This window comes from Leuresthes tenuis, unplaced genomic scaffold (genome assembly GCF_036924035.1).
Source record: "Leuresthes tenuis unplaced genomic scaffold, fLeuTen1.0.hap1 SCAF_20, whole genome shotgun sequence".
Taxonomy (NCBI): Eukaryota; Metazoa; Chordata; class Actinopteri; order Atheriniformes; family Atherinopsidae; genus Leuresthes; species Leuresthes tenuis.
Genome location: NW_027325374.1, coordinates 5,676,777 through 5,698,147, shown reverse-complemented (window position 1 = coordinate 5,698,147; position 21,371 = coordinate 5,676,777). Strand labels below are relative to the sequence as shown.

At 40.4% G+C, this 21,371-nt stretch overlaps 1 protein-coding gene across 2 annotated transcripts in view; it reads left to right on the top strand.

Annotated features, from left to right (window-relative positions):
* Positions 1-21,371, top strand: part of LOC140278259 (PH and SEC7 domain-containing protein 1-like) — a 67,574-nt gene that overhangs the window by 3,621 nt on the left and 42,582 nt on the right. Inside the window, exons 1-6 of one of the 2 annotated variants that reach the window (XM_072373235.1) lie at positions 470-918; positions 4,730-4,924; positions 10,518-10,598; positions 11,237-11,349; positions 12,968-13,026; positions 15,349-15,438. In XM_072373235.1, the coding sequence (XP_072229336.1) occupies positions 752-918; positions 4,730-4,924; positions 10,518-10,598; positions 11,237-11,349; positions 12,968-13,026; positions 15,349-15,438 (705 nt within the window). In that variant the 5' untranslated portion in view covers positions 470-751. Of the gene's footprint in view, positions 1-469; positions 919-4,729; positions 4,925-10,517; positions 10,599-11,236; positions 11,350-12,967; positions 13,027-15,348; positions 15,439-21,371 lie in introns of those variants that run through there. The other variant, XM_072373234.1, reaches the window with a different exon arrangement.

The following is a 21,371-nucleotide window of genomic DNA, read 5'->3' as shown; positions in this document are numbered from 1 at the left end:
AGATAATGCTAACAGGTGGTGAGGCCTAAACTACAGTGTCTGCTTAATCTCGTGATTATGAACACTGCTGTGGGCTCTGCTGAAGCGTATGCTGTAAACAGACTCTACAATGGCCTAAGTTGTTGACAAAAGGCCACTTTCTCTTACCGTTGAAGAGGAAACAGTTGAGAGGCACACACCTTGTGCATGTCAAGTTTAAACCTGACACCTCGCATCTTTTGTTTTCCCTGCAGGTGTTTGAAAAGCTCACACCACAAACAGGGTAGACCACAATTTGTTGGACATTCAACGGATGGACACACTGAGTGTGTGTAATTGGAGATGCAGGGAGTGAAAGTAGTGAAAGGAGGGCTGAGGGTGATTTTTAGGCAATGAACAAGCTCCATCTCAAACCATGCTTCGATTGCAAGGTCAGCAGGGGCCGGTGAGCTTTTGCACAGCGAAACGGGGAGGGAGAAGGAAAGAGGGAGGAGTGAATAGAGGGAAGAGAAACAACAGCAAACACATTCTGAAGGGAAAAAGATAGAGACAGAGAGGCATTGCAGGACAAACAGCTCTTTTTGCCCTCAGGGGAAGGAGGCTTGCTGTGAGGATCCAATGACAGCAAACACAGAGGGAGAGTGAGAAAGTGCAGGAAAATCCATGGAGTCTCAGTCAGAATCAAAACTGAGAAAGGGAATGTCAGAGTCTGCCGGCCCCGCCGGAGCCAGCACAGGTGTTCCCCTGAGTTAGGTCTGTGGACTGGACAGTGATGCGTTCAGGGTACGAGGCCAGAGGAAGAAGAGGGGTAAACACAGTGAGCGGTCGAAGGCAAGGTGCTGGTCAGGTGAGGGCAATGAGGACACCATCTGTCTTTTGCTGTCGTGGTTCATCTGTAGCCAGGGAACACAGGCATTTGACAAACCGAAGATCTCAAAGGTAGGTCCCTGTATAAGAGGATTTGATTTGCATGTTTGTCCACACGGAAAATTAAAATGTTGTTTAAGGCGTCTGATGCTTTGCAGATCTGTTTTCCTCTAATTTAGATCATTACTAACAGATTCTGGGGAAACTATGTGACTCATAAAGGCCTCTGTGTTGAAGCCACACCTGAGATATATTCTTTTTTTGTTTATTCTGAACTTGCTCAGAGGATGGCCATGAGTTGAATCATCCCACTGACAGATTGCCATTAAATGTTATGATTAAACTCAGATTGTTTTGCATAGATATAGTTCCTCTTTTCTTTTGGGGATCAAGAAGCAGTGGTCATCTTGCCCATCAACTGTGGGCTTAGGCCCATTTGGATGGCGAATTGACACTATGATATTCATGATACCCAGATTCAATATTTACTTTTCTTGTATGGCCTAAGGTTGCGGTGTTCAGTTGTTAGTGAAATGTCTCAAGTTTTTTAAGGATCACTGTTAAATAAGTAAATAAATTAGACATTTTGAATTTGAATGTTTTTCATAATTTGTTGTTTATTTGGATCACCAGAAGCTTTCCATTTTTTGGATTTTAGGATTTTTTGGGGGGATTTTGAATCTATCAAATACAGCTATTGATTTGCATTTGTGGTAAAGATTTTGATGGTGTCCAGAGTCACAGGTGACCTGCCTCATTCATCCTTAAATGAGGCAGGTCTGATTGATTTGTGCAAAAATGTCTAAAGAAGTTCATGTTTTCAGATGTTAAATGTTGAGGGTTATAATCAAACCGAATCAGATGAAAAGGAGTTTGATGACCTCAGTGACATGTTGCTCACTGGTCTACATAGGGGATATAGGGAATTATTCACTGAGTCTGGTCCATTTTATTTATTTATTTTTTTTGTACAAATTTCTTGTGTTTACCTTAAAAAAAATCAGATCCATCAGATGAGAATGCATATTTTTAAAGTTGAATATCTATCGAGTATATAAATAGTATTTCAAAAAGAATAAAAATCTTACCTCAGATGAAACAACAACACATTTTACACATTGTCAGAATTTATTAGCAAAAATAAATGTGTAAAAAATTAGGTTAATCCTTACTGGTTCTATGTGAATTAAGAGAGTAAGCAGCAGCCAGGTGCTGCTAATGTGAAAGCACCTCTATAAGAGCAGAGGTTTTGTCAGTTTGCTGGTCTGGAGCATTCAGGTGCGTGTTAACACGATGCCAAGGAGGAAATACATCAGCAATGATCTAAGAGAAGCAACTGTTGCCGCCCATCAATCTGGGAAGGGTTATAAGGCCGTTTCCAAACTATTTGTTGTCCATCATTCAGGACAGGTGTCAATCTTCCCAGGAGTGGACGTCCCAGCAAGTTCACCCCAAGGTGAAAAAGCCCAGAGCTACATCTCAGACTCTACAGGCCTCAGTTAGCATGTTAAAGGTTAAAGGTCATGACAGCACAGTTAGAAAAAGACTGAACAAGGATGGCTTGTTTGGAAGGGCTGCAGGAGAAAGCCTCTTCTCTCTAAAAAGAACATGGCAGCACAGCTTAGGTTTGCAAAGCTGCATCTGAACAAAGCACAAGACTTCTGGAGCAATGTCCTTTGGACAGACCAGAGCAAAGTGGAGATGTTTGGTCATAATGCACAGCAGCACGTTTGGAGAAAACCAAACACAGCATATCAGCACAAACACCTCATACCAGCTGTCAAGCACGGTGGTGGAGGGCTGATGATCTGGGCTTGTTCTGCAGCCACAGGACCTGGGCACCTTGCAGTCATTGAGTCCACCATGAACTCCTCTGGATACCAAAGTATTCTAGAGTCAAATGTGAGGCCATCTGTCCCACAGCTAAAGCTGGGCTGAAACTGGCTCATCAACAGGACAATGATCCCAAACACAGCAGCAGATCTACAGCAGAATGTGTGAAAAAGAAAAGAATCAAGGTGTTGCAATGGTCCAGTCAGAGTCCAGACCTCAGCCTGACTGAAATGCTGTGGTGGGACCTTAAGAGAGCTGTGCAGAAACCAATGCTGCAAACCTCAATGAGCTGAAGCAATGCTGGAGAGAAGAGTGGGCCAAAGTTTTCATCAAATTTATGAACAGCTATTTATTGTTTTGTCTTCAAATTTTCTACAGACATTCATGATCTTCAGAGGATAAAGACAAGTGGTTTTGGTGTTTACCTAATTTATTTAAATTGTTTCTATCAGGTTTATGCTTTTGGCTTTTTGGAAAAATATATTGGTAACTATTTAATGAAATGTTGTGCAGGCATTGGTGGTGTAGAGACAATAAATCAGGATTCCTTTGGGGATTCCTTTCCTTTTCTGGTACTTCGTCTCCACCAGCAGATCATTGTGTACATTCATACATCAAATCGACAGCTTGACAGATGATATGACCTTATAGTATTGATTGTCTCCTCTAATTCCCACATGGCATTTGATTCATATATCCGAATCCTAATGACTTTACTGATCCCTCGACTTTGCATTTTGTGCTGCCAGCTGGTTGGTGTCTTTTTAGATTTACTGGATTTTCAACTTTTGAACTGATGTATGCTGATGACCCACTGACTTTTCCTCTGAAAACATCAGAAATCCAAGATTTATATTCATCCTTTAAGAATCTGATCATCTTTTGATGGACTGACACAAAACGTATGGTTACATTCATGGCTCTCAGATGTTCAATCAAACAGTTGTCAAGGTGATAGACTAATTTCATCTAAACCTGTTATGTTCAAATTCAGAGGTTAAGTTTTGGTAAAATTTAACTTTTCATCCTGTACAAACTTCAATGCTCTGACAAAATGTCTACAAAATAATGGCATCAACCAGAGCTGTACGGTGTTTTACTGAGATGGAGAACCTTGTAAACAGTACACCTGCTAAGCATCAGCATGTTGACGCATTATCTTGATCCTCTATGTACTTTGCAAAGCAAGGTTGACCTTTGAACCTTCCTACTTTCTAAATCCGTGAGCTCCGTTATTAATTAGTGTTTGCTCTGGTGTGATTTTCCTCACTTGTGTGCAGTGTAATGATGTGTAAAGGGAAGGGAGCCCCTGGGATTGTAGGTTTTCTGCTTATATTGAGAAATCCAAATGAAAGCTTGCTTTATTCAGGAAGAGTTTCTTGTGTTTTGGATTAAAGCTGTGGGCAGCTCTGGTCAGCTGGTGTCACCAGACTGGCCGCAATGCTCTTGGTGGTGAAAGCAATCATCATCATTTCAGCAATTGAACTCCAAAACCTCGTTTCTGTCATGCATAATTTAGCAGAGGCTGTAAAAGTAGTTCTCCTCCAGCTCAGTGTGACATAACATGCTTAAATTATTATCACAGTAATTCAGATGTAATGAGTTTTGCTCTTCTGGAGTGGGTAATACTTTGAAGGGGCTTAATTAGGAAGTGATAGCGAAAAAGTAAGGAAGCTGGGAAGTGAGGAGATTGTGAATGCATTCTTAGACTGAAGTAATAGCAAATGTTGTGTCTTAGTAAGAAATTAAGAAATATTTGCACTTAACTTACAATGTTCATCTTTCTTTAGGCTTCTTTCTCCTGATCAGTATCACAATTTTCATCTCTGCTGTGTTTTACATAACATCTGGAACCTCTGAATATTCATACACTGTACTTGATATTTTTCACCATAATTTTTGTTCCTACTTTTTCTCCTACTGTCCTTCTCAATCATTTACCTGTTTCTGATATTGTTCCCCTTCTTTTCCTCTTCATGTCCTCTCAGCACCTGATTTTAATCACTCACTCTCTCTGATGTGTCCTCAACATTTTCCACCATGCTCTCAGCAGGGAGATGGCCCATCTGGCGACAAACTCTGAGCTGGACCAGGACCTCAGTGACCGGCTCGGTCTGGGCAGCAGTGACACCCTCACCAATGGCAGCCACCGTGCCGATGTGGCAGCCGCCAAACGCCTGGCCAAACGTCTCTTCAACTTGGATGGCTTCAGGAAGTCCGATGTGTCACGCCACCTCAGCAAGAAGTGAGCTGCCAGGGGGTGTTTTTGTCTTGTTTAAGTGTCTGAAAATGATAAAAGAGAGGTTTGTAGAAGGCTGAAGATACGAGTGGGAACGTGGGGGTATATTACTAATATTTTCAGTTTGAGACTGGTTCCTTGTTTTCACACTCAGATGTTAAAATTCTTCCTAAAAACTCTGTCCTCACACTCAAAAAGTTCCAGCCTTTGTGCAAATTTACTTTGCTTCATTTCATATTCACTTCATATTCACTGTTGCACATGTTCCTCAGGCTTAATCTCTTCCTCTCAGATTTTCTCTGCTTAGTTCTGGATTGCGACAAAGCAAAAATCCCAGCCAATAGATTGGCAGCTGATGTCACTGCCTCTTTGTGGGTGCAGTTATATACTTCAGCACCCCCCTCAGACAAATACTGGCTAACAGGATGCACTAAATCACTTGCTGACACAAATTATAAAGAACGTTACCCAGTAGAATATCTGGTCGAGTAAAAGGAATCTGTTACAGGTGCTAGTAAAAGCCTCAGCACCTGTGAAAGCTACAGATTAGCATCCACTGCAGGTTCCTTCACAATCACACTAAAAACAACACCTTAATGACTCCCCTAAAAACCATATTCATCTCTTTGTAACCCATCAGTAGCTACCAGATATCAATCACACTAAATAACTTAAGCTGTGAAGCTTTAACAGCCACCTGTAGCCAGTCCAGGTAGATCAACCACTACTCACAGACTTACAATTTACATATAACTTTGCACTAAATACAGGAACAAACTCAGTTTCTTAGTCATCAGCTACACAGTCAACTGGAATATCCCAACAGCCTGGGCCTGTCCTGAAAGAGAAAATACACACAGCCTCCAAATTCTGTGTACACAACACTATGTACACTAATGCACCCGTCAGTACAACCATAAATGTTGACTTTTAAACTGTGTACTGATAACAAGTCAAATAGTTCCTCTTCTGTTTAACTCAGAGGACATAATGCTCTGAATTCCAAAAATAATTTAACTTTTTCACTTAACTTTAGACCATCTTAAATGAACTCTGCACAGAGAAGGTGGGCACGTTTTTGGATCTTGTTGATATGTTTCTACGTTGCATCGTGGATGCAGTGATGAAGTGTTCCTAAAGCCCAACAGAGTCTGTTTACCAACCAGCGTAGCTTTATGCAAAATACTGCTCAAAAGTCTTGAATCACCCTTCATTTCTTTATTTATATTTCATATTGCCAGGAAAACAGGAAATACACGCAGTGGTTGATTGAAACGTGGTTGATTGAAAATAAATGAAAATACATTAAATAAGGCAAAAACAGAGTTGGTACAAGTCTCATGAGCTTGAAAGTCAATATCTGGTCTGAGCTCCTTTATTCTCCAACACAGCCTGAACCCTCTGAGACAAGCTTTCTGTCATTTCTTTAAGGAGTCTTCAGGAATAGTTCTCCAGGCTTCTTGAAGGACATCCCAAAGCTCTTCTTTGGATGTCGGCTGCCTTTTGTTCCGTTCTCTGTCAGATGATCCCACACTGCTTCAATAATGTTGAGGTCCGGGCTCTGGGGAGGATTCATCCCTCCATAAGACCTGTTGCCACTGATTTTCAGTCCACTTCTTGTGTCATTTGGCACAGCTCAGCCTTTTCTCCCTGTTTCCCTTCCTTAAGAATGGCTTCTTGACAGCCACCCTTCCATGGAGACCATTTCTCATGAGGCTTGGGCCAACAGTAGATGGATCAGCTGAAGGTCCAGATGCATCTCTCAGGTCCTGTCAGGTCACAGCTGGATTTTTTCCTCTTTCTTAAGGACATCACTTTCAGATCCTGTTCATCTGCTGTTGATAGTTTTTTAGGCCTGACACTTCTTCTTTTGTCCTCCACTTGTCCAGTTTCCTCAAATGTTTTAAGGACACACTGCACACCATGCTGAGATATGCCAAGTTTTCAGCTAATAGCTCTTTTGGAATCACCTTGTTGCTGCAAAATGACTATTTTCTATCTGTCAAACTGTGTTATCTTTGGTGTTTTTAATAGATGCAACTAAAGATATGGGAGCAATTGCTAGTAACAAAGTGCCAAAGGATATAATTTATAATTGGTTCTTTGCTAAGTTGTCTGTTATGTGTCGACACAACACTGGTTTGATCCTGTTGGATCTCAGTGCTGCATTTGATACGATCGATCACAGCATTCTGTTACAGAGACTTGAACATGTTATTGGGATTAAAGGAACTGCATTAGGCTGGTTTAAGTCATATTTATCTGATAGATTCCAGTTTGTTCTTGTAAATGAAGAATCTTCCTCACACGTTGGAGTAAGTCATGGAGTTCCTCAGGGTTCTGTGCTTGGACCGATTCTTTTTACTTTATACATGCTTCCATTAGGTAACATTATCAGACAGCATGGCATAAATTTCCATTGTTATGCTGATGATACTCAGCTGTACTTATCTATGAAACCAGATGAAACCTACAGGTTGGTCAGGCTACAAGCCTGTCTTAAAGACATAAAGACCTGGATGACTCAGAACTGTCTGCTTTTAAATTCAGACAAAACTGAAGTTGTTCTCTTTGGACCTGAGCGCTTCAGGGAGAAATTGTCTAGTTATATAGTTACTCTAGATGGTATTTCCTTGGCTTCTAGTTCTACAGTGAGGAACCTTGGAGTTATTTTTGACCAGAATTTATCATTTGACGCACATATAAAACTGGTTTCTAGGACTGCCTTCTTTCACCTTCGTAATATTGCTAAAATCAGGAACATCCTGTCTCAGGGTGATGCAGAGAAACTAGTTCATGCATTTGTTACTTCAAGATTGGACTACTGTAATTCCTTATTATTGGGCTGTCCCACATATTCTCTGAAAAGCCTCCAGCTGATCCAAAATGCTGCAGCCAGAGTTCTGATGAGAACTAACAGGAGAGATCATGTTTCTCCAGTTTTAGCTTCTCTTCATTGGCTCCCTGTTAAATTCAGAATAGAATTTAAGATTCTTCTTCTGACATATAAAGTTCTTAATGACCGAGCTCCATCATATCTTAAAGATTTAATTGTAAGATATTTTCCTAACAGAGCACTTCGCTCCCAAACTGCAGGTTTACTTGTTGTTCCCAGAGTTTCTAAAAGTAGAATGGGAGGTAGAGCCTTCAGTTATCAGGCCCCTCTCTTGTGGAATAAGCTGCCAGTAAATGTCCGGGAAGCAGACACCCTTTCCACTTTTAAGATTAGGCTTAAAACTTTTCTTTTCGATAAAGCTTACAGTTAGGGATGGCTCAGGTAATCCTGAAACATCCCATAGTTAAGCTGCTATAGGCTTAGACTGCTGGGGGACCTCATCTGTCACACCTTTCCTCACTTTGCTCTCTTTTTCCCCCTGTTTAATTTCAAAATTGATTTTATGTACATGTGACATTATTGTGGTTATTAACCTATGTTTCCCTGTTCCAACAGATATCCTTTGAATGGCGTTATGGTGTTTTTCCCCCCTCTTTTCCCTCTTTTCTGTCTTCTCAAACCCCAGCTGGTCGAGGCGGATGGCCACCCTTCCTGAGTCTGGTTCTGCCAGAGGTTTCTTCCTGTTAAAAGGGAGTCGTTCCTTTCCACAGTTGCCACAGGCACGCTCAGGACGGGAGATTGGACTGAAGACACATTTCGGTGCAATCTGTTGGTTTCCTTAGCTAGGATATTAATTTTTTGAATTAGCTCTATATGAATTAATTGGATTATGATTACAATGAATTGAATTCCAATTGGCTTGAATTGGACTATATTACTTAAGTGCCTTGAGATGACAATTGTTGTAATCTGGCGCTATATAAATAAAATTGAATTGAATTGAATTGAATTGGTTCATCCCTTGAGTTAGGAGCCTTTTTTTTGCTTGAATGATTCATAGGTCAGTGTTAAGTGGCTTAACAAACAAAAAAAACCACATTCCTCTGAAAATGATCGAAAAAGCAGCAAATGTCCAAAGAAAAACTTCAGAAAGCCTGGAGAACTATTGCTCAAGTCCACTTTACCACCAGATTACAAGAAAGTCTCGCTGCTTGAAGGCAAAATATAAAGAAATGAAGGATGGATCAAGACCTCTGCGCAGTGCTGTGTATGTCATCTTTCTAACATTTCATTAGTGATTGATAATATACACAAAGCATGTAAATAAAAACATTGCAACCTTTTTTCCCTGCAACTTGACGGACCCATTAAGAGATAATGGGAGACAGCACATTACAGTGGAGCAGATGGCACTAGCTTGGATAAGGATGGTTCAGCAGTCTCATCTAAAACCCAGTCAGCATGGAAAATATGTCACTTTCCACTCACTGTACCCACAGCTCCAATGATGGAAGTTGTGGCTTGGCAGACAATGCTGCGTTCAATGTCATTACGGAACAATTAGTATTGGATGTTACACGTTCCTTTAAAGATTACATAACTTTTGTGGTGTGGTTACGAATGCTTTGCAGGCTGTAGTTAGCCTGTGGTTGGGGATCCTGACCTTGATGATTAAGTCTCCAATCTTTTAGCAATCTTACATTTGGAAAAACTTTACTTTTATGTGTTTGGCCTATTTGCCCATGCAGTGTTTAACACCATGTAGGCTTTAATGTAAGACACCCAATCATGTTACTGACCTGCTCCCAAGTTATCTCAAATTTATCTAATTTATCTGAATCTAATTACTTGTGAGATACTGTACCGTGTGTTTGTTTTTCAGCATTACACAACAACATAAATTTCTCAGTTTAAACCTTTAGTATGTTGACTTTGTTCCATTTTAACTGAACATATGGGTGTCAAATGATTTATAAACATTGTATTCTTTATTTAACAGCTTAAAATGTGACAACCTTTTTAGATTCATGGCTTATGTTGGGTATAAGCTACTAAAAAGTTAGCAACAACATAGCTTTTTGCAATGCAACATGCAGTAATTATAATACTCATGATTTTATTTACAACTTTTTTAATATAATGTCTCTAGTCTTACTGCCACACCAATATCCAAGTATGAAATGATGAAATATCAGAAGTTTGACTGTGACTTTAAACACAAAAAAGCTTCTCAATACTTTTCAACATGTTAAATTATTTCAAAGTGTACTCAAAATTGCATGTTTTGGTAAGAAGCTACCTTCTGCTGCATCTTATCTTTATTTAATGAATGCTAATCTACGAGGGTCAGGGCACAATCTGTTTTCTTTTCATTTACTGTACGCTCTGCCCACAAGGTGCAGTGTTTTCATAGATCGGCCTCCTTCCAGCGCTGCACTCCTCGTCAGTCTGTCAGCTGCTTGCTCGTGCTGATGAGAAAGAATTTGGGATGAAAGGATTTGCTCTCTCTCTGACAGTTGCACCCTGGGAATCTCCGCCTTCTTCTTCTCTTTTATTTTGGCCTCCGGTCTGCATTTCAAGCCGACTGTGCAAGAACACGCTGACTGACTGACGGCACAAACTGAGACCATTCACTGAGCTGAAAAAGCTGCTGTTTGAATATTTTTTGGCCACTGTAGTTTCTTTGTTTCTTCCTGTGTAGATTTCCTGCTGCCCCCCCCCCCCCCCCCTTATTTTATTTCACGTCTGTTTGTCTAACTGCAGTAATGACTTCAGCCGCATGGTTGCAGAGGAGTATCTGAGTTTCTTCAACTTCACCGGCCTCACTCTTGACCAAGCACTGCGGTAAGATAGCACACTTACAGGCAGTAAAGTTCCCTGGCAGCTAACAAAACATAAATTCTTTTGATTAAATATAAATTCATGATATTAATTTTTTAAGTGTGACTGTTGTTAAAACACAAGTGTTCATCTCCACCTCATAAAGTCCTTTCCTGTGCGTCACAGTGGCTTTGATTGGGCCTCAGTGGGACTGAGACCTGCACTTTTGATGTTTTAATTCGCTCTTGGTTGTTGTGAAAGCTCTAACCTGGTAAACACTGCTCTCTAGAGGGCAGCTCTGGCACAGCATATAGATTTACATTTTGCACAGTATCTTCGGTTTCCAGTCATGTCTGTTTGGTTTAATCTCTAAATAAGGTTCGGCCTTTTTATTAATTTCAATTCCATTTCCATTCTTATTATTTTACCATAAAACCATCCCATGTGTATGAAAAAGTATGAACAGGCAGGAAAGAATTATGGAACTTGTTTATTTAAGTAAAAAAAAAAAACTCTCATAGCTGTGTAAAAAATTGTCAATTAAAATTAAAATATGTCATTTAGTTGGTGCACTTTTCATGACTCAAATCAGGTTATCTTTGATCTGTAAGCAGTTTACTTTTTGTTAGCCATCTGCTGACTTATTTTTGATTGTGCTGCAGGACCTTCCTGAGGCAGTTTGCCCTGATGGGGGAGACTCAGGAGAGGGAGAGGGTGCTCTCACACTTTTCAAGGCGGTACTTGGGCTGCAACCCAAAAGTCATGCCATCAGAGGGTATGTGGTCAGAGAAAAATCCTTAAGAAATACATTTATTTCTTTATAGTTAACACTTTCAGGTAACTTTGCCTGAACTGGTGCTTACACACATTGTGGAAATTATATATTTCTATACATAGTTTCACAAATATGTGATGGCAAAATTCCACAATTCAAGCTAAATATTGTTCAAATAAACTTGAAATTTGAGTGAAAATAAGAGATGGTCACCTATCCCTGTTACAGAAACAGACACGATGTAGACAGGCACTGTTGTCATGTAAACGTGGGATGTACAACAGCAAATAAAAACCTATTAAATCCTTTCCCATTGCTGGTAGTAGCGTGTTTACCCTCGGTGCTCTGAGGCATGTACGCGCACAAGCTGAGTTATGTTTAGTAACAACAATTACATTCCAGGGAACAACACAGACAACAACAGGAAGGGATGGCATTACATTATGATACAGACAAGTGTCTGCATCCTGGTGAGGATATCCAGAGCAAATCAGAGAACTGTGAGGAAACGAATATATCTGTAGTACTTTGGAGTGTTAGTGGATCAGTTTGTGGTAGGTACGATAGATGCCAAATGTGTGAACAAATGGGTGAGGACATGTTTTTTCCTCTATTTTAGAGATAAACTCCTCCCTTCCTGTTGCTCATCAATTATATCCGACCTTTCACACCCGAGGACCCAGTGTGTATAACAAAATGGAGTAATCCAACTTAAACATTTTATCAAGGATTTGGCAAAGTACAACAAGATTTGTACTGTATGCAGTCCATCATATTTCTTTTTCACACAGGTCAAAAAACCCTTGCAAACAACTCTGTCTGTGTCAAATGACTAGTTTATAGCGGCCCAAATTTTCTTTGCAGAAACACGTTTACTGACATTGTCCAACAAGGAGCTTCTGAACCTGAGATTAATTGATTTGCACTTGTCTTCAAGACAGCTGACTGTCAGTCCTGCTTTTAATCAAAAATAAACTAGTTTGCTTATCTCAAACTGTGGTCCAACACAGCCTGTAGAATACAGCATAATGGCATCCCTCCATGTTGTCATAGGTACACATAACTTCTGGCAATGAGAAAAGATTTAACTAGCGTGTTTTAGTGGGGCCACACATGTTTAGAAAACATGTTTAATTGCACTGCTTTTGGTGTAAAATTGGCAGTCGATACAAAAAAGCGATCCACAAGCATCCCCAGGCATTAAAAGGCATTTGTGTTGCCTTCGATTCCTCTGATTTTCTTTCTTTTTTTGGAAACATGTCTCTCGCAAAAAAGATCACAGCAGCTGAACTTCAGCAAAAACTCATGCCTGTTTGCGTGAAAGGATTTAAGCAATCACTGATGACATATTAGCTTCTTCAGAGGTGGCCCATATGTCAGCCGCTACTCGCTGTTTCAAGAGGCAAGGGGACAATCAAAAAAACTGGATTTGGGCTCAGTGCTGCCTGGAAAGCAGTTAGAAATATTTGTATGACAAAAAAAGTTTTTATACTTTGTTTTTCTTTGGTTAGGGTTAGGGCAGTTAAGTATATGCAAGCAGTCAGCAAATCTGATTTTATTCTTGCCTTGATGAGTCATTGTGCAGAGAAACCTAACACAGAGGTTTTTTTCCCCGCAGATGCAGTTCACACACTCACTTGCGCCCTGATGCTGCTGAACACTGATCTACATGGTCAAGTGAGTAATGTTTGAGTTTGTGTAGGTGAGCAAATGATGTGTGGTAAAAGAGAAGCTGCTTCACAGCAAATATCACACGATATCACACAGAAAAGGAACATTTTAATAGCTCTGCTCTTCTCAAAGACCCTTTTTATTAACTGAAGGTTTGCAGATATAAGACTCAGTCTGATCACCATCTGATCTGGGTCTTCATGTCTTCTTGCTGAGCTTCTTTTACCATCATTATTCTGCTCCTTTTACAGTCACATCCTTCATTTGCAAATCTGGGCCATTTGCAGCTCTGCTCTGTGATAGTGCAGCTCAGTGGATGAATGATTAATTAAAGTGATGGGACAGAGGTTTGGCTCTTACAGGGAAGAGCACTTCAGGAAAGATTCAACACTTTTAAACAGATTTAAATTTGAATTTTACTGTGATGTTTATCATCAGTGCCCTCCTCCTCATCATGTTGAGATGCAGGGGTTGACTTTTCAAATGGGATTAAAACATGTTATTTGTGATTAATCTGTTAATTGTCTCTGAGGAAACACAAACTCCCCCCGAGTCCTATATGACAATTCCTTTTTGCTTGTTTTTCCAAACCAGTGATTAGAAAAGAAGGGACAAAAAACTGCAACTATGTAATGATAAAGACAAAAGGGCAAATACTCTAATGTACATTTGTTTATAAATGCCTTTTAATGATAACTTTAGTTATGGGTAGTTATGGGTGATTTATTTCACTGAGTAATAATTTAAAAATTGTGTCACTAGTGCTTAATATACCCTTAGATTTACCATTATTTACCATTAGAAATCTACAATGTGAAAAAGAAAGTTCACCCTCTTTCAGTTCTAAAGTTTTATGTATCTGGACATAATAGAAATAATCAAGTCATTTTCAGGTCTTAAAATTAGGTAAATATAACGTCAGACGAACAACAACACATGACATATTACATTATGTTACATGTTATTATGTATTTAACGGAAACTAAACCAAAATGTAAAAACAATGTGTGAAAAACTAAAGTCACCTTTACTGTTCTTATAGCTATTAAGGGTTTTGACAGTTTGCTGGTTTGCAGCATTCAAGTGTGTGTTAACACAATGCCAATTATCTCAGAGCCGCAACTGTTGCTGCCCATCAGTCTGGGAAGGGTTATAAGGCCATTTCCAAACTATTTGGAGTCCGTCATTCTACAGAGAGAAAGATTATTCACAAGTGGAAAACATTCAGGACAGCTGTCAATCTTCCCAGGAGTGGACGTCCCAGCAAGTTCACCCCAAGGTGAAAAAGCCAAGAGCTACATCTCAGACTCTACAGGCCTCAGTTAGCATGTTAAAGGTTAAAGGTCATGACAGCACAGTTAGAAAAAGACTGAACAAGGATGGCTTGTTTGGAAGGGCTGCAGGAGAAAGCCTCTTCTCTCTAAAAAGAACATGGCAGCACAGCTTAAGTTTGCAAAGCTGCATCTGAACAAAGCACAAGACTTCTGGAACAATGTCCTTTGGACAGACCAGAGCAAAGTGGAGATGTTTGGTCATAATGCACAGCAGCACGTTTGGAGAAAACCAAACACAGCATATCAGCACAAACACCTCATACCAGCTGTCAAGCACGGTGGTGGAGGGCTGATGATCTGGGCTGGTTCTGCAGCCACAGGACCTGGGCACCTTGCAGTCATTGAGTCCACCATGAACTCCTCTGGATACCAAAGTATTCTAGAGTCAAATGTGAGGCCATCTGTCCCACAGCTAAAGCTGGGCTGAAACTGGTTCATCAACAGGACAATGATCCCAAACACAGCAGCAGATCTACAACAGAATGTGTGAAAAAGAAAAGAATCAAGGTGTTGCAGTGGTCCAGTCAGAGTCCAGACCTCAATCTGACTGAAATGCTGTGGTGTGGGACCTTAAGAGAGCTGTGCATAAACCAATGCTGCAAACCTCAATGAGCTGAGGCAACGCTGGAAATAAGAGTGGGCCAAGATTCCTCCACAACCACGTGAGAGACTGATTAGAATGATAGTTAATACAGACAACAATTATTTTGTTTTTCAGCAGTGTGAATCACTGGAACACAAAACATTTGAAAAAACTTTATTAGACAGAGTTATGACAGCTTTTATTATTTGAAGCTTATGATACAACATCTAAGATTGTAATTGAGGTAAACTATTCCTTTGATTAAGTAATAAATGATTTCATAAGCAGGTTGTAGGACTAAAGAAAAGGCTCACTCTTAAAATAGCCTGTGTGCAGAGAGTGTCTCATATTAAATAAAGAAATGAGGAATGTTCATTCCTGTGGAATTATTTTAAATCTATTTTTTTCCAGAACATTGGCAAGAGGATGTCATGCACACAGTTCATTGGCAACCTGGAAGGACTGAACGATGGCCAAGATTTTACCAAAGATCTGCTTAAGGTAAGCTATTTTCAAGTCTAAAATAGCAAATACACACACACACCGGCTGGCAAACACAAGTGAGAGCGAGCAGACTGTGTGCCAGCTTTGTATTGTCCCTCAGATTTGTGCGACTGGCTGTTTGGCCTGCGCTGGCTGCCAGCTGGCATTCACTTCATCTCCAGAGGCCTCCAATCAGAGGCTTGCCTGGGCCTGCCACTTCCTCGTACACTCAAGCTACAGAAGACTAATTGTTGTTTGATCTGGAGATGAGGGGAGTGATGCGCAGCCAGCCTTGGGGCTTCTGTGCATCACTCCTGCAGCATTATATTATCCTATTAGCCAAACTCTGCTGGCTGCAATAGATCGTGAACCTGCAGACAAGGTTCACTCGCAGGCCTTGGGCATGTTGTGTTGAAATAACCCAATCAGTGCGTGTTGCCGGTTCATTGGTGCTCTGGATAATGATGCGGAGTGGTCCATCAACATGCCACAGGCCCCCGGAGCGCCAGTCAACAAGTAGTAATGGGGAATTTATGATGCATGAGGGAAAGAAAGAGGCCGTGTCCTTCTGCTGCTCTAACAGGACTGAAATGAAAAGCTGTGTCGGTTATTAAAGTAAAGTAACATTTTATTTATAGAGCACCTTTCACGATAAAAATCACAAAGTGCTTCACAATGAAATACAGGAAACATGAAAAATATAAAACATAACAACAAAAGCAAGTTTAAAAATATGCTTTTTAAGAGCCACGGTCCACAGATCTCAGGCTCAGAGGAAGGGAGATCCAGAGAGTGGGAGCCACCTTTAGTTTTCAGCAGTGTGCTGCACAGCCATCAGGCCCTGATCACTGGCTGCAAAAGTTCTCTGATGTCAGTTGGTGCTTGTCCATGTAGAGCTCTAAATGTTAAAATGTACTCTGTTGTGGACGGGGAGCCAGTGCAGTTGAGTTAGCAACGGAGTGACATGAGAAGCAGTGTTCTGTAGACGTTCCAGTGATTTTTTACTCAGACAAGTGAGTGTGACACAATGGGACTTAGCTTGGCAGTATTTTTTAAATGATAAAAACAAGTGCAAACCAGTGATTTAACATGAGCATCCAGAGTCAACAGTTACCCCCGAGGTTCCTAACTGAGGGTTTAATAAATGAGGTGAGCGGGCCGAGAGTCTTCAATATCTTCTGTAAAAATCTATCACGGGCACAAACAATAACTTAGTTTTTCTCATCATTAAGTTGTCAGCCATCCAACTTCCGTTTGAATCTAAGCACCTTAAAAACATTAGTGGCTTTAATATATATATATAACTAGGTATCATCTGCATAGCAGTGATAAGAGATGTTCTTAAAATTATTTAAGCTTTGCTGAAAAGGGAGCAGATTTAAAAGAGACAATAAAGGCTCCAAAACAGACCCTTGTGGCACACCGTAGTTAAGGGATGAGGAATAGGACCTGAATTTAGCAGCAGCCACATAAAAGATCGTCCAGACAGATATAAGGAAAACCATCCTGGTTTACCGACCCAGTTTTTCGGTTGCTGTCGGTTGCTTAGCCATAAGCTTTCCCTAAATCTTAGTAATAAACGGTCATTTTGAAATGGGTCTTAAGCCGCTAAAAAGACAGGGATTGAGCTTGTTTTTTTTAAAGAGTGGGTGGATGACGGCATTCTTAAAATAAACAGGGACTTGACCAAACACCAGGGAAGAGTTAATTATAGTGCGCACACAGGGACCAATGGACTGAGAGACATCTTTGAACAGGGATGTAGGTAACAAATCAGGAGAACAGAATGATGCCTTCATTGAACCAACTAATCTGACCAGCTCACAGAAAGAAACGGGTAAAATATGTTCTAAAATTACAGGCCGAGCTGGACTGGAAAGAAGCTGACATTGAAGAAGCTGAGGGAAAAATATTTCTTCTGATTGACTTTTTTAATAAAAAAAGCAAGAATTTCTCACAAATCCTCATTTGAGAAGTAACAATATCACTAATGGTGTTGAATGGTACTTTAGGAGTACCTCTGCTCTTCGACACCAGGTTTGAAAAATATGCAGCCCTCACATCTCTAGCTGCACTGTTAAAAGAAACTAGAAAGGTAGATAGAGGCCGCAAGCAGATAGAGACAGAGACAAAACAAGTCGTGCATTACTTGTTTCATTCATGCTTGTATATATCCAGGAATGGTCTTTAATCATGCTTTCCACAAGCTCTTTTATTCTCTTTTTCAATGAGAGTTGCTTCTTTCCCTTCTTACCCTCAAGCCAAACTCCCTTTTCTCTTGTCCTCTGTCTCTGAAAATGTTCTCCCTCCCCTCTCTTAGGCCCTCCTTATCTCGGCTGTTTAGCTGTGGTGGAGTATAATCTTTTCCTCTTGCCTCCTGTCATCTCTGCTTTTGTCCTCTTTTGCTGTCTTCTCCTGGATCGTGTTGCACCAGCTGTGTCTGTCTGCTGTTTCAGGCTCGAGAGTTTTTTATTTTTCTTGGAAACATTTGCCAACTGCATGTGCAAACACTGTGATACAGTTAGAGAAAAACAATAGTACTCTTGTGGTCTGGAAAAGCAAAACCATGGACTGAAAGATGCTGAGAAACTGTCCATGTCGACTCTTTGTGATGTTTCAAGCCAACACAGACCATCAGAGGTCTTGGAACTTCCACTGTTTTTGAGAAGGCTCTCTTTTGTTTAGGCAAATTGTATAATCAGCCAGAAAATGGTGCTCTGGCTGTCCCTCTTTGTTAACTCATCAATGCAAGCTCCATAAAGTCTTGCAATAAAGTCATGCATTTTTGTGGAAAGGCCGACGATTTGCCAATATTTTGAGGGGGTTGTTCCAATGGATGGTAATCCCTAAGATTTTTTCATACTGATACTGCTTATTAATCCTACTCTTTATGATCTACAACCCCAAATAAGTTGGGACGTTGTATAAAATGAAAATAAAAATAATGCAATGATTTGCAAATCTTATAAATAAATATTTTATTCACAACAGAACATAGAAAACACACCAAATGTTGAAAGTGAGACATTTTCCTATTCTTGAATTTGATGGCAGCAACGTGTCTTGAAAAAGCTGGAAATGTAAGTGGTGCAACAAAGAAACCGCTGGAAGAACATGATGCAACTAATTAGGTTAATTGGCAACAGGTCAGTAACATGATTAGGTATAAAAAGAGCACCTTAGAGAGGCAGAGTCAGGGTGAAGATGAGTAGAAGTTCAGCAATCTGCAAAAATCTGTCGATATTATGCAGAGCAGTTTCGGAAGAAGTCTTTGAATATTCCATCATCTGCTGCACATGACATCATCAAAAGTGTCAGAGAATTTGGAGACGTCTCTGCTTCAGACAGCTGACAGACATGATTCTGTCATGAAAATCACTGCATGGGCCCAGGGACACTTCCTGAAATCATTTTCTGAGAACAGTTCACCGCACCATCCACAAATTCAGCTTAAAGCTTTATCATGCAAAGAAGAAGCCATATGTGCTTGTGATCCAGAAACACTCCCGTCTTCTCTGGACCACAGCGATGCAGGGCTGACATGCCTCTGTTTCGCATGTGTGCATTACAGAGGAGGAACAGCAGTGGGTCAACGAGGACATCTTTTTTCCCCCTATAAGGTGTATGAAAGAGGCTTATAAAGCCACGCAGTTGGAAGTCGTGCAGAATGAGATCTCACATAACCACGGACCTCCTGAGAAAAGATACCTTAAGGGCAGCGTGTGTCTCTCCCAAACTCTAACATCCACCTCTCCATCAGTGGTACCTTCACACATTTCAAGTCATCCATGTCATAGACACTGTGGACTCATCTGACCACAGAACACGTGGCCACTGTCTTTCTGTCCATCTGAGATGCGCTCGTGTCAAGAGAACTCGGCCATGTTTCTGCACGGACTCGATATATGACTTCCTCCTTGTATAATCCAGTCTCAGGTTACATTTCTGGATGCAGCGGCTGGTCTGTGTTGAGAGAAAATGTTTTTCCAAGGTCCTCCTGAGCCCATGTGGCTGTATTGATCATGGCGGCATGACGGTTTCTCATGCAGTGCCGCCCGAGGGGCGCAAAAGTCATCCAACAATGGTTTCTGTTCTTGTTCTTTACACACTTACATTTCCCCAGACTCCTGAATCTTTTCACAATATTCTTCTCTGTAGATGTTAAAAGACCTAAAGGTAATTTATTGATGATTCTCTGACCAAGCGTGGTACACAGCGGGGAGTCACAACATTGATCCGTGCTTAGAAAGACTAAACCTTTGGTGGAGACTTCTTTTATACCCAATCCTGACACCCTTTCCTGTCACCAGTTAATCTGCTGATTGTAGAATCTTCCAGAAAAATGTTACTTGTTTATTTCATAAACGTTTCTTTTAAATGTTGCTGGAATCAAATTTTACATTTTTCTAAATTCAATCAAGTTGATCAGTGAAGACACTTCAAATCGTTTCTTCAGTTTTCCAACTTTTCTGGTAATTAGGCTTGTAAACAGACTGAAATTTCCATCTGCCTTTTCTTTTGTTTGTTCTTTAATTAAAATCATTAGATTAGAACAGAAATGTGGTAAAAAAGAAAAGAACAACTCAGTCAGATACATTCAACCGGACCCATGTCTCGATATGTTGTTATCTTGAATGTGTTTAGTGGTTTTCATTTCACAGCTAAGTCGTTTTTGTGTTGAATCATATTTAAAAATGCCTGGTGGAAATCCTCTCCATTAACCCGGCAAGTTATACCTTAAAAACAGCCTTTGTTGTTGGTCCCTGTCCTTGCTTTTTCCCCGTTATCGCTCCATAATTTCCTGCCACAAAATGACTTCCACCCCCACTATCAACAGCATCCACATTTTCCTCATTTCCTTCTCTCATTTTCTTGCTTTCCCATTTCCCCTTTCGTGTCTGGTGCTGGTGTTTCTGCCGTAAGTACATTAGGCGAGCCAGAGAAATCCCTCATTGTTAACCCACGTGTCCTGTATATAACACAAAATGTCCTGCAGACAGTGCTCCTGTCCTCTGTACAGTTTCCTTCATGTGACTCAGGGTTAAAAGTAATCTATATTTATCCATATGCAGCAAATTGTTCTTCCTTTTTCTTCAACACTTCTTCATTATAGTTTCTCAAATAGGTCATGCTGATGTCTACCATTGGGTTTAATATAAAATCTTACATTTTAGCGTTTCATAGCAAATAAAAAAAAAAAACTAATACTGGCATGGATGTGCAACAGTAAAAGCAAAGCATTACTAATCTAATATGCCAGTTGTTACACAGAACTATCTGGGAAGTTGTTTTAGGAAACTAAAAAATGCCGTCTCTCTAAAGAAGGAAAGTACTTGGCAGATGGTTGGATGAACCATCTGTTTATTACAGGCTGTCGCTGGCTAACTTCTACTTTATACCTGCTTTGACAGAGCAGACCTAGTTGGTCGAAGAGCCAAAACATTTTTTCCACAGGGAAAAAAAACAGCCTTCAGAATTGTTCTTTGGCCTTCGATCAAGGTGTTTTGTTCAGTGGTAAAGAAATTAGAGGGAACGGACCCAAATGCAAATGCTGTAGAACAGGAGAATCCAACAACTCCAAATGAGTGAAAAGTACAAAAATGCAGCAGAACAGGGAGACAACGATTAATTGGCAAATGACTGAAGGAACTAGGAATCTATTAATACTAAGGTTGATGAGTAAAGTAACAATAGGTGAGTGATTAACAGTGGAGGCGTTGGACCCAAGTGCAGACCAAACAAGCAGGAGCCAGAATCAGAAGCTTTATTTACACGAAACTAAAACTGCTGCTGAAGCAGGGAATACAGGCACTCAACATCTAACGTAACCCAAAAACCCACAAAAGCTGTGTGACAAGGGGAAAGTAAGCACAATGATGATGATCTGGCAGAGAACAAGGAGAAGCAATGCACACATATATACTGAGATGGGTGATTAGGTGAGTGAATGC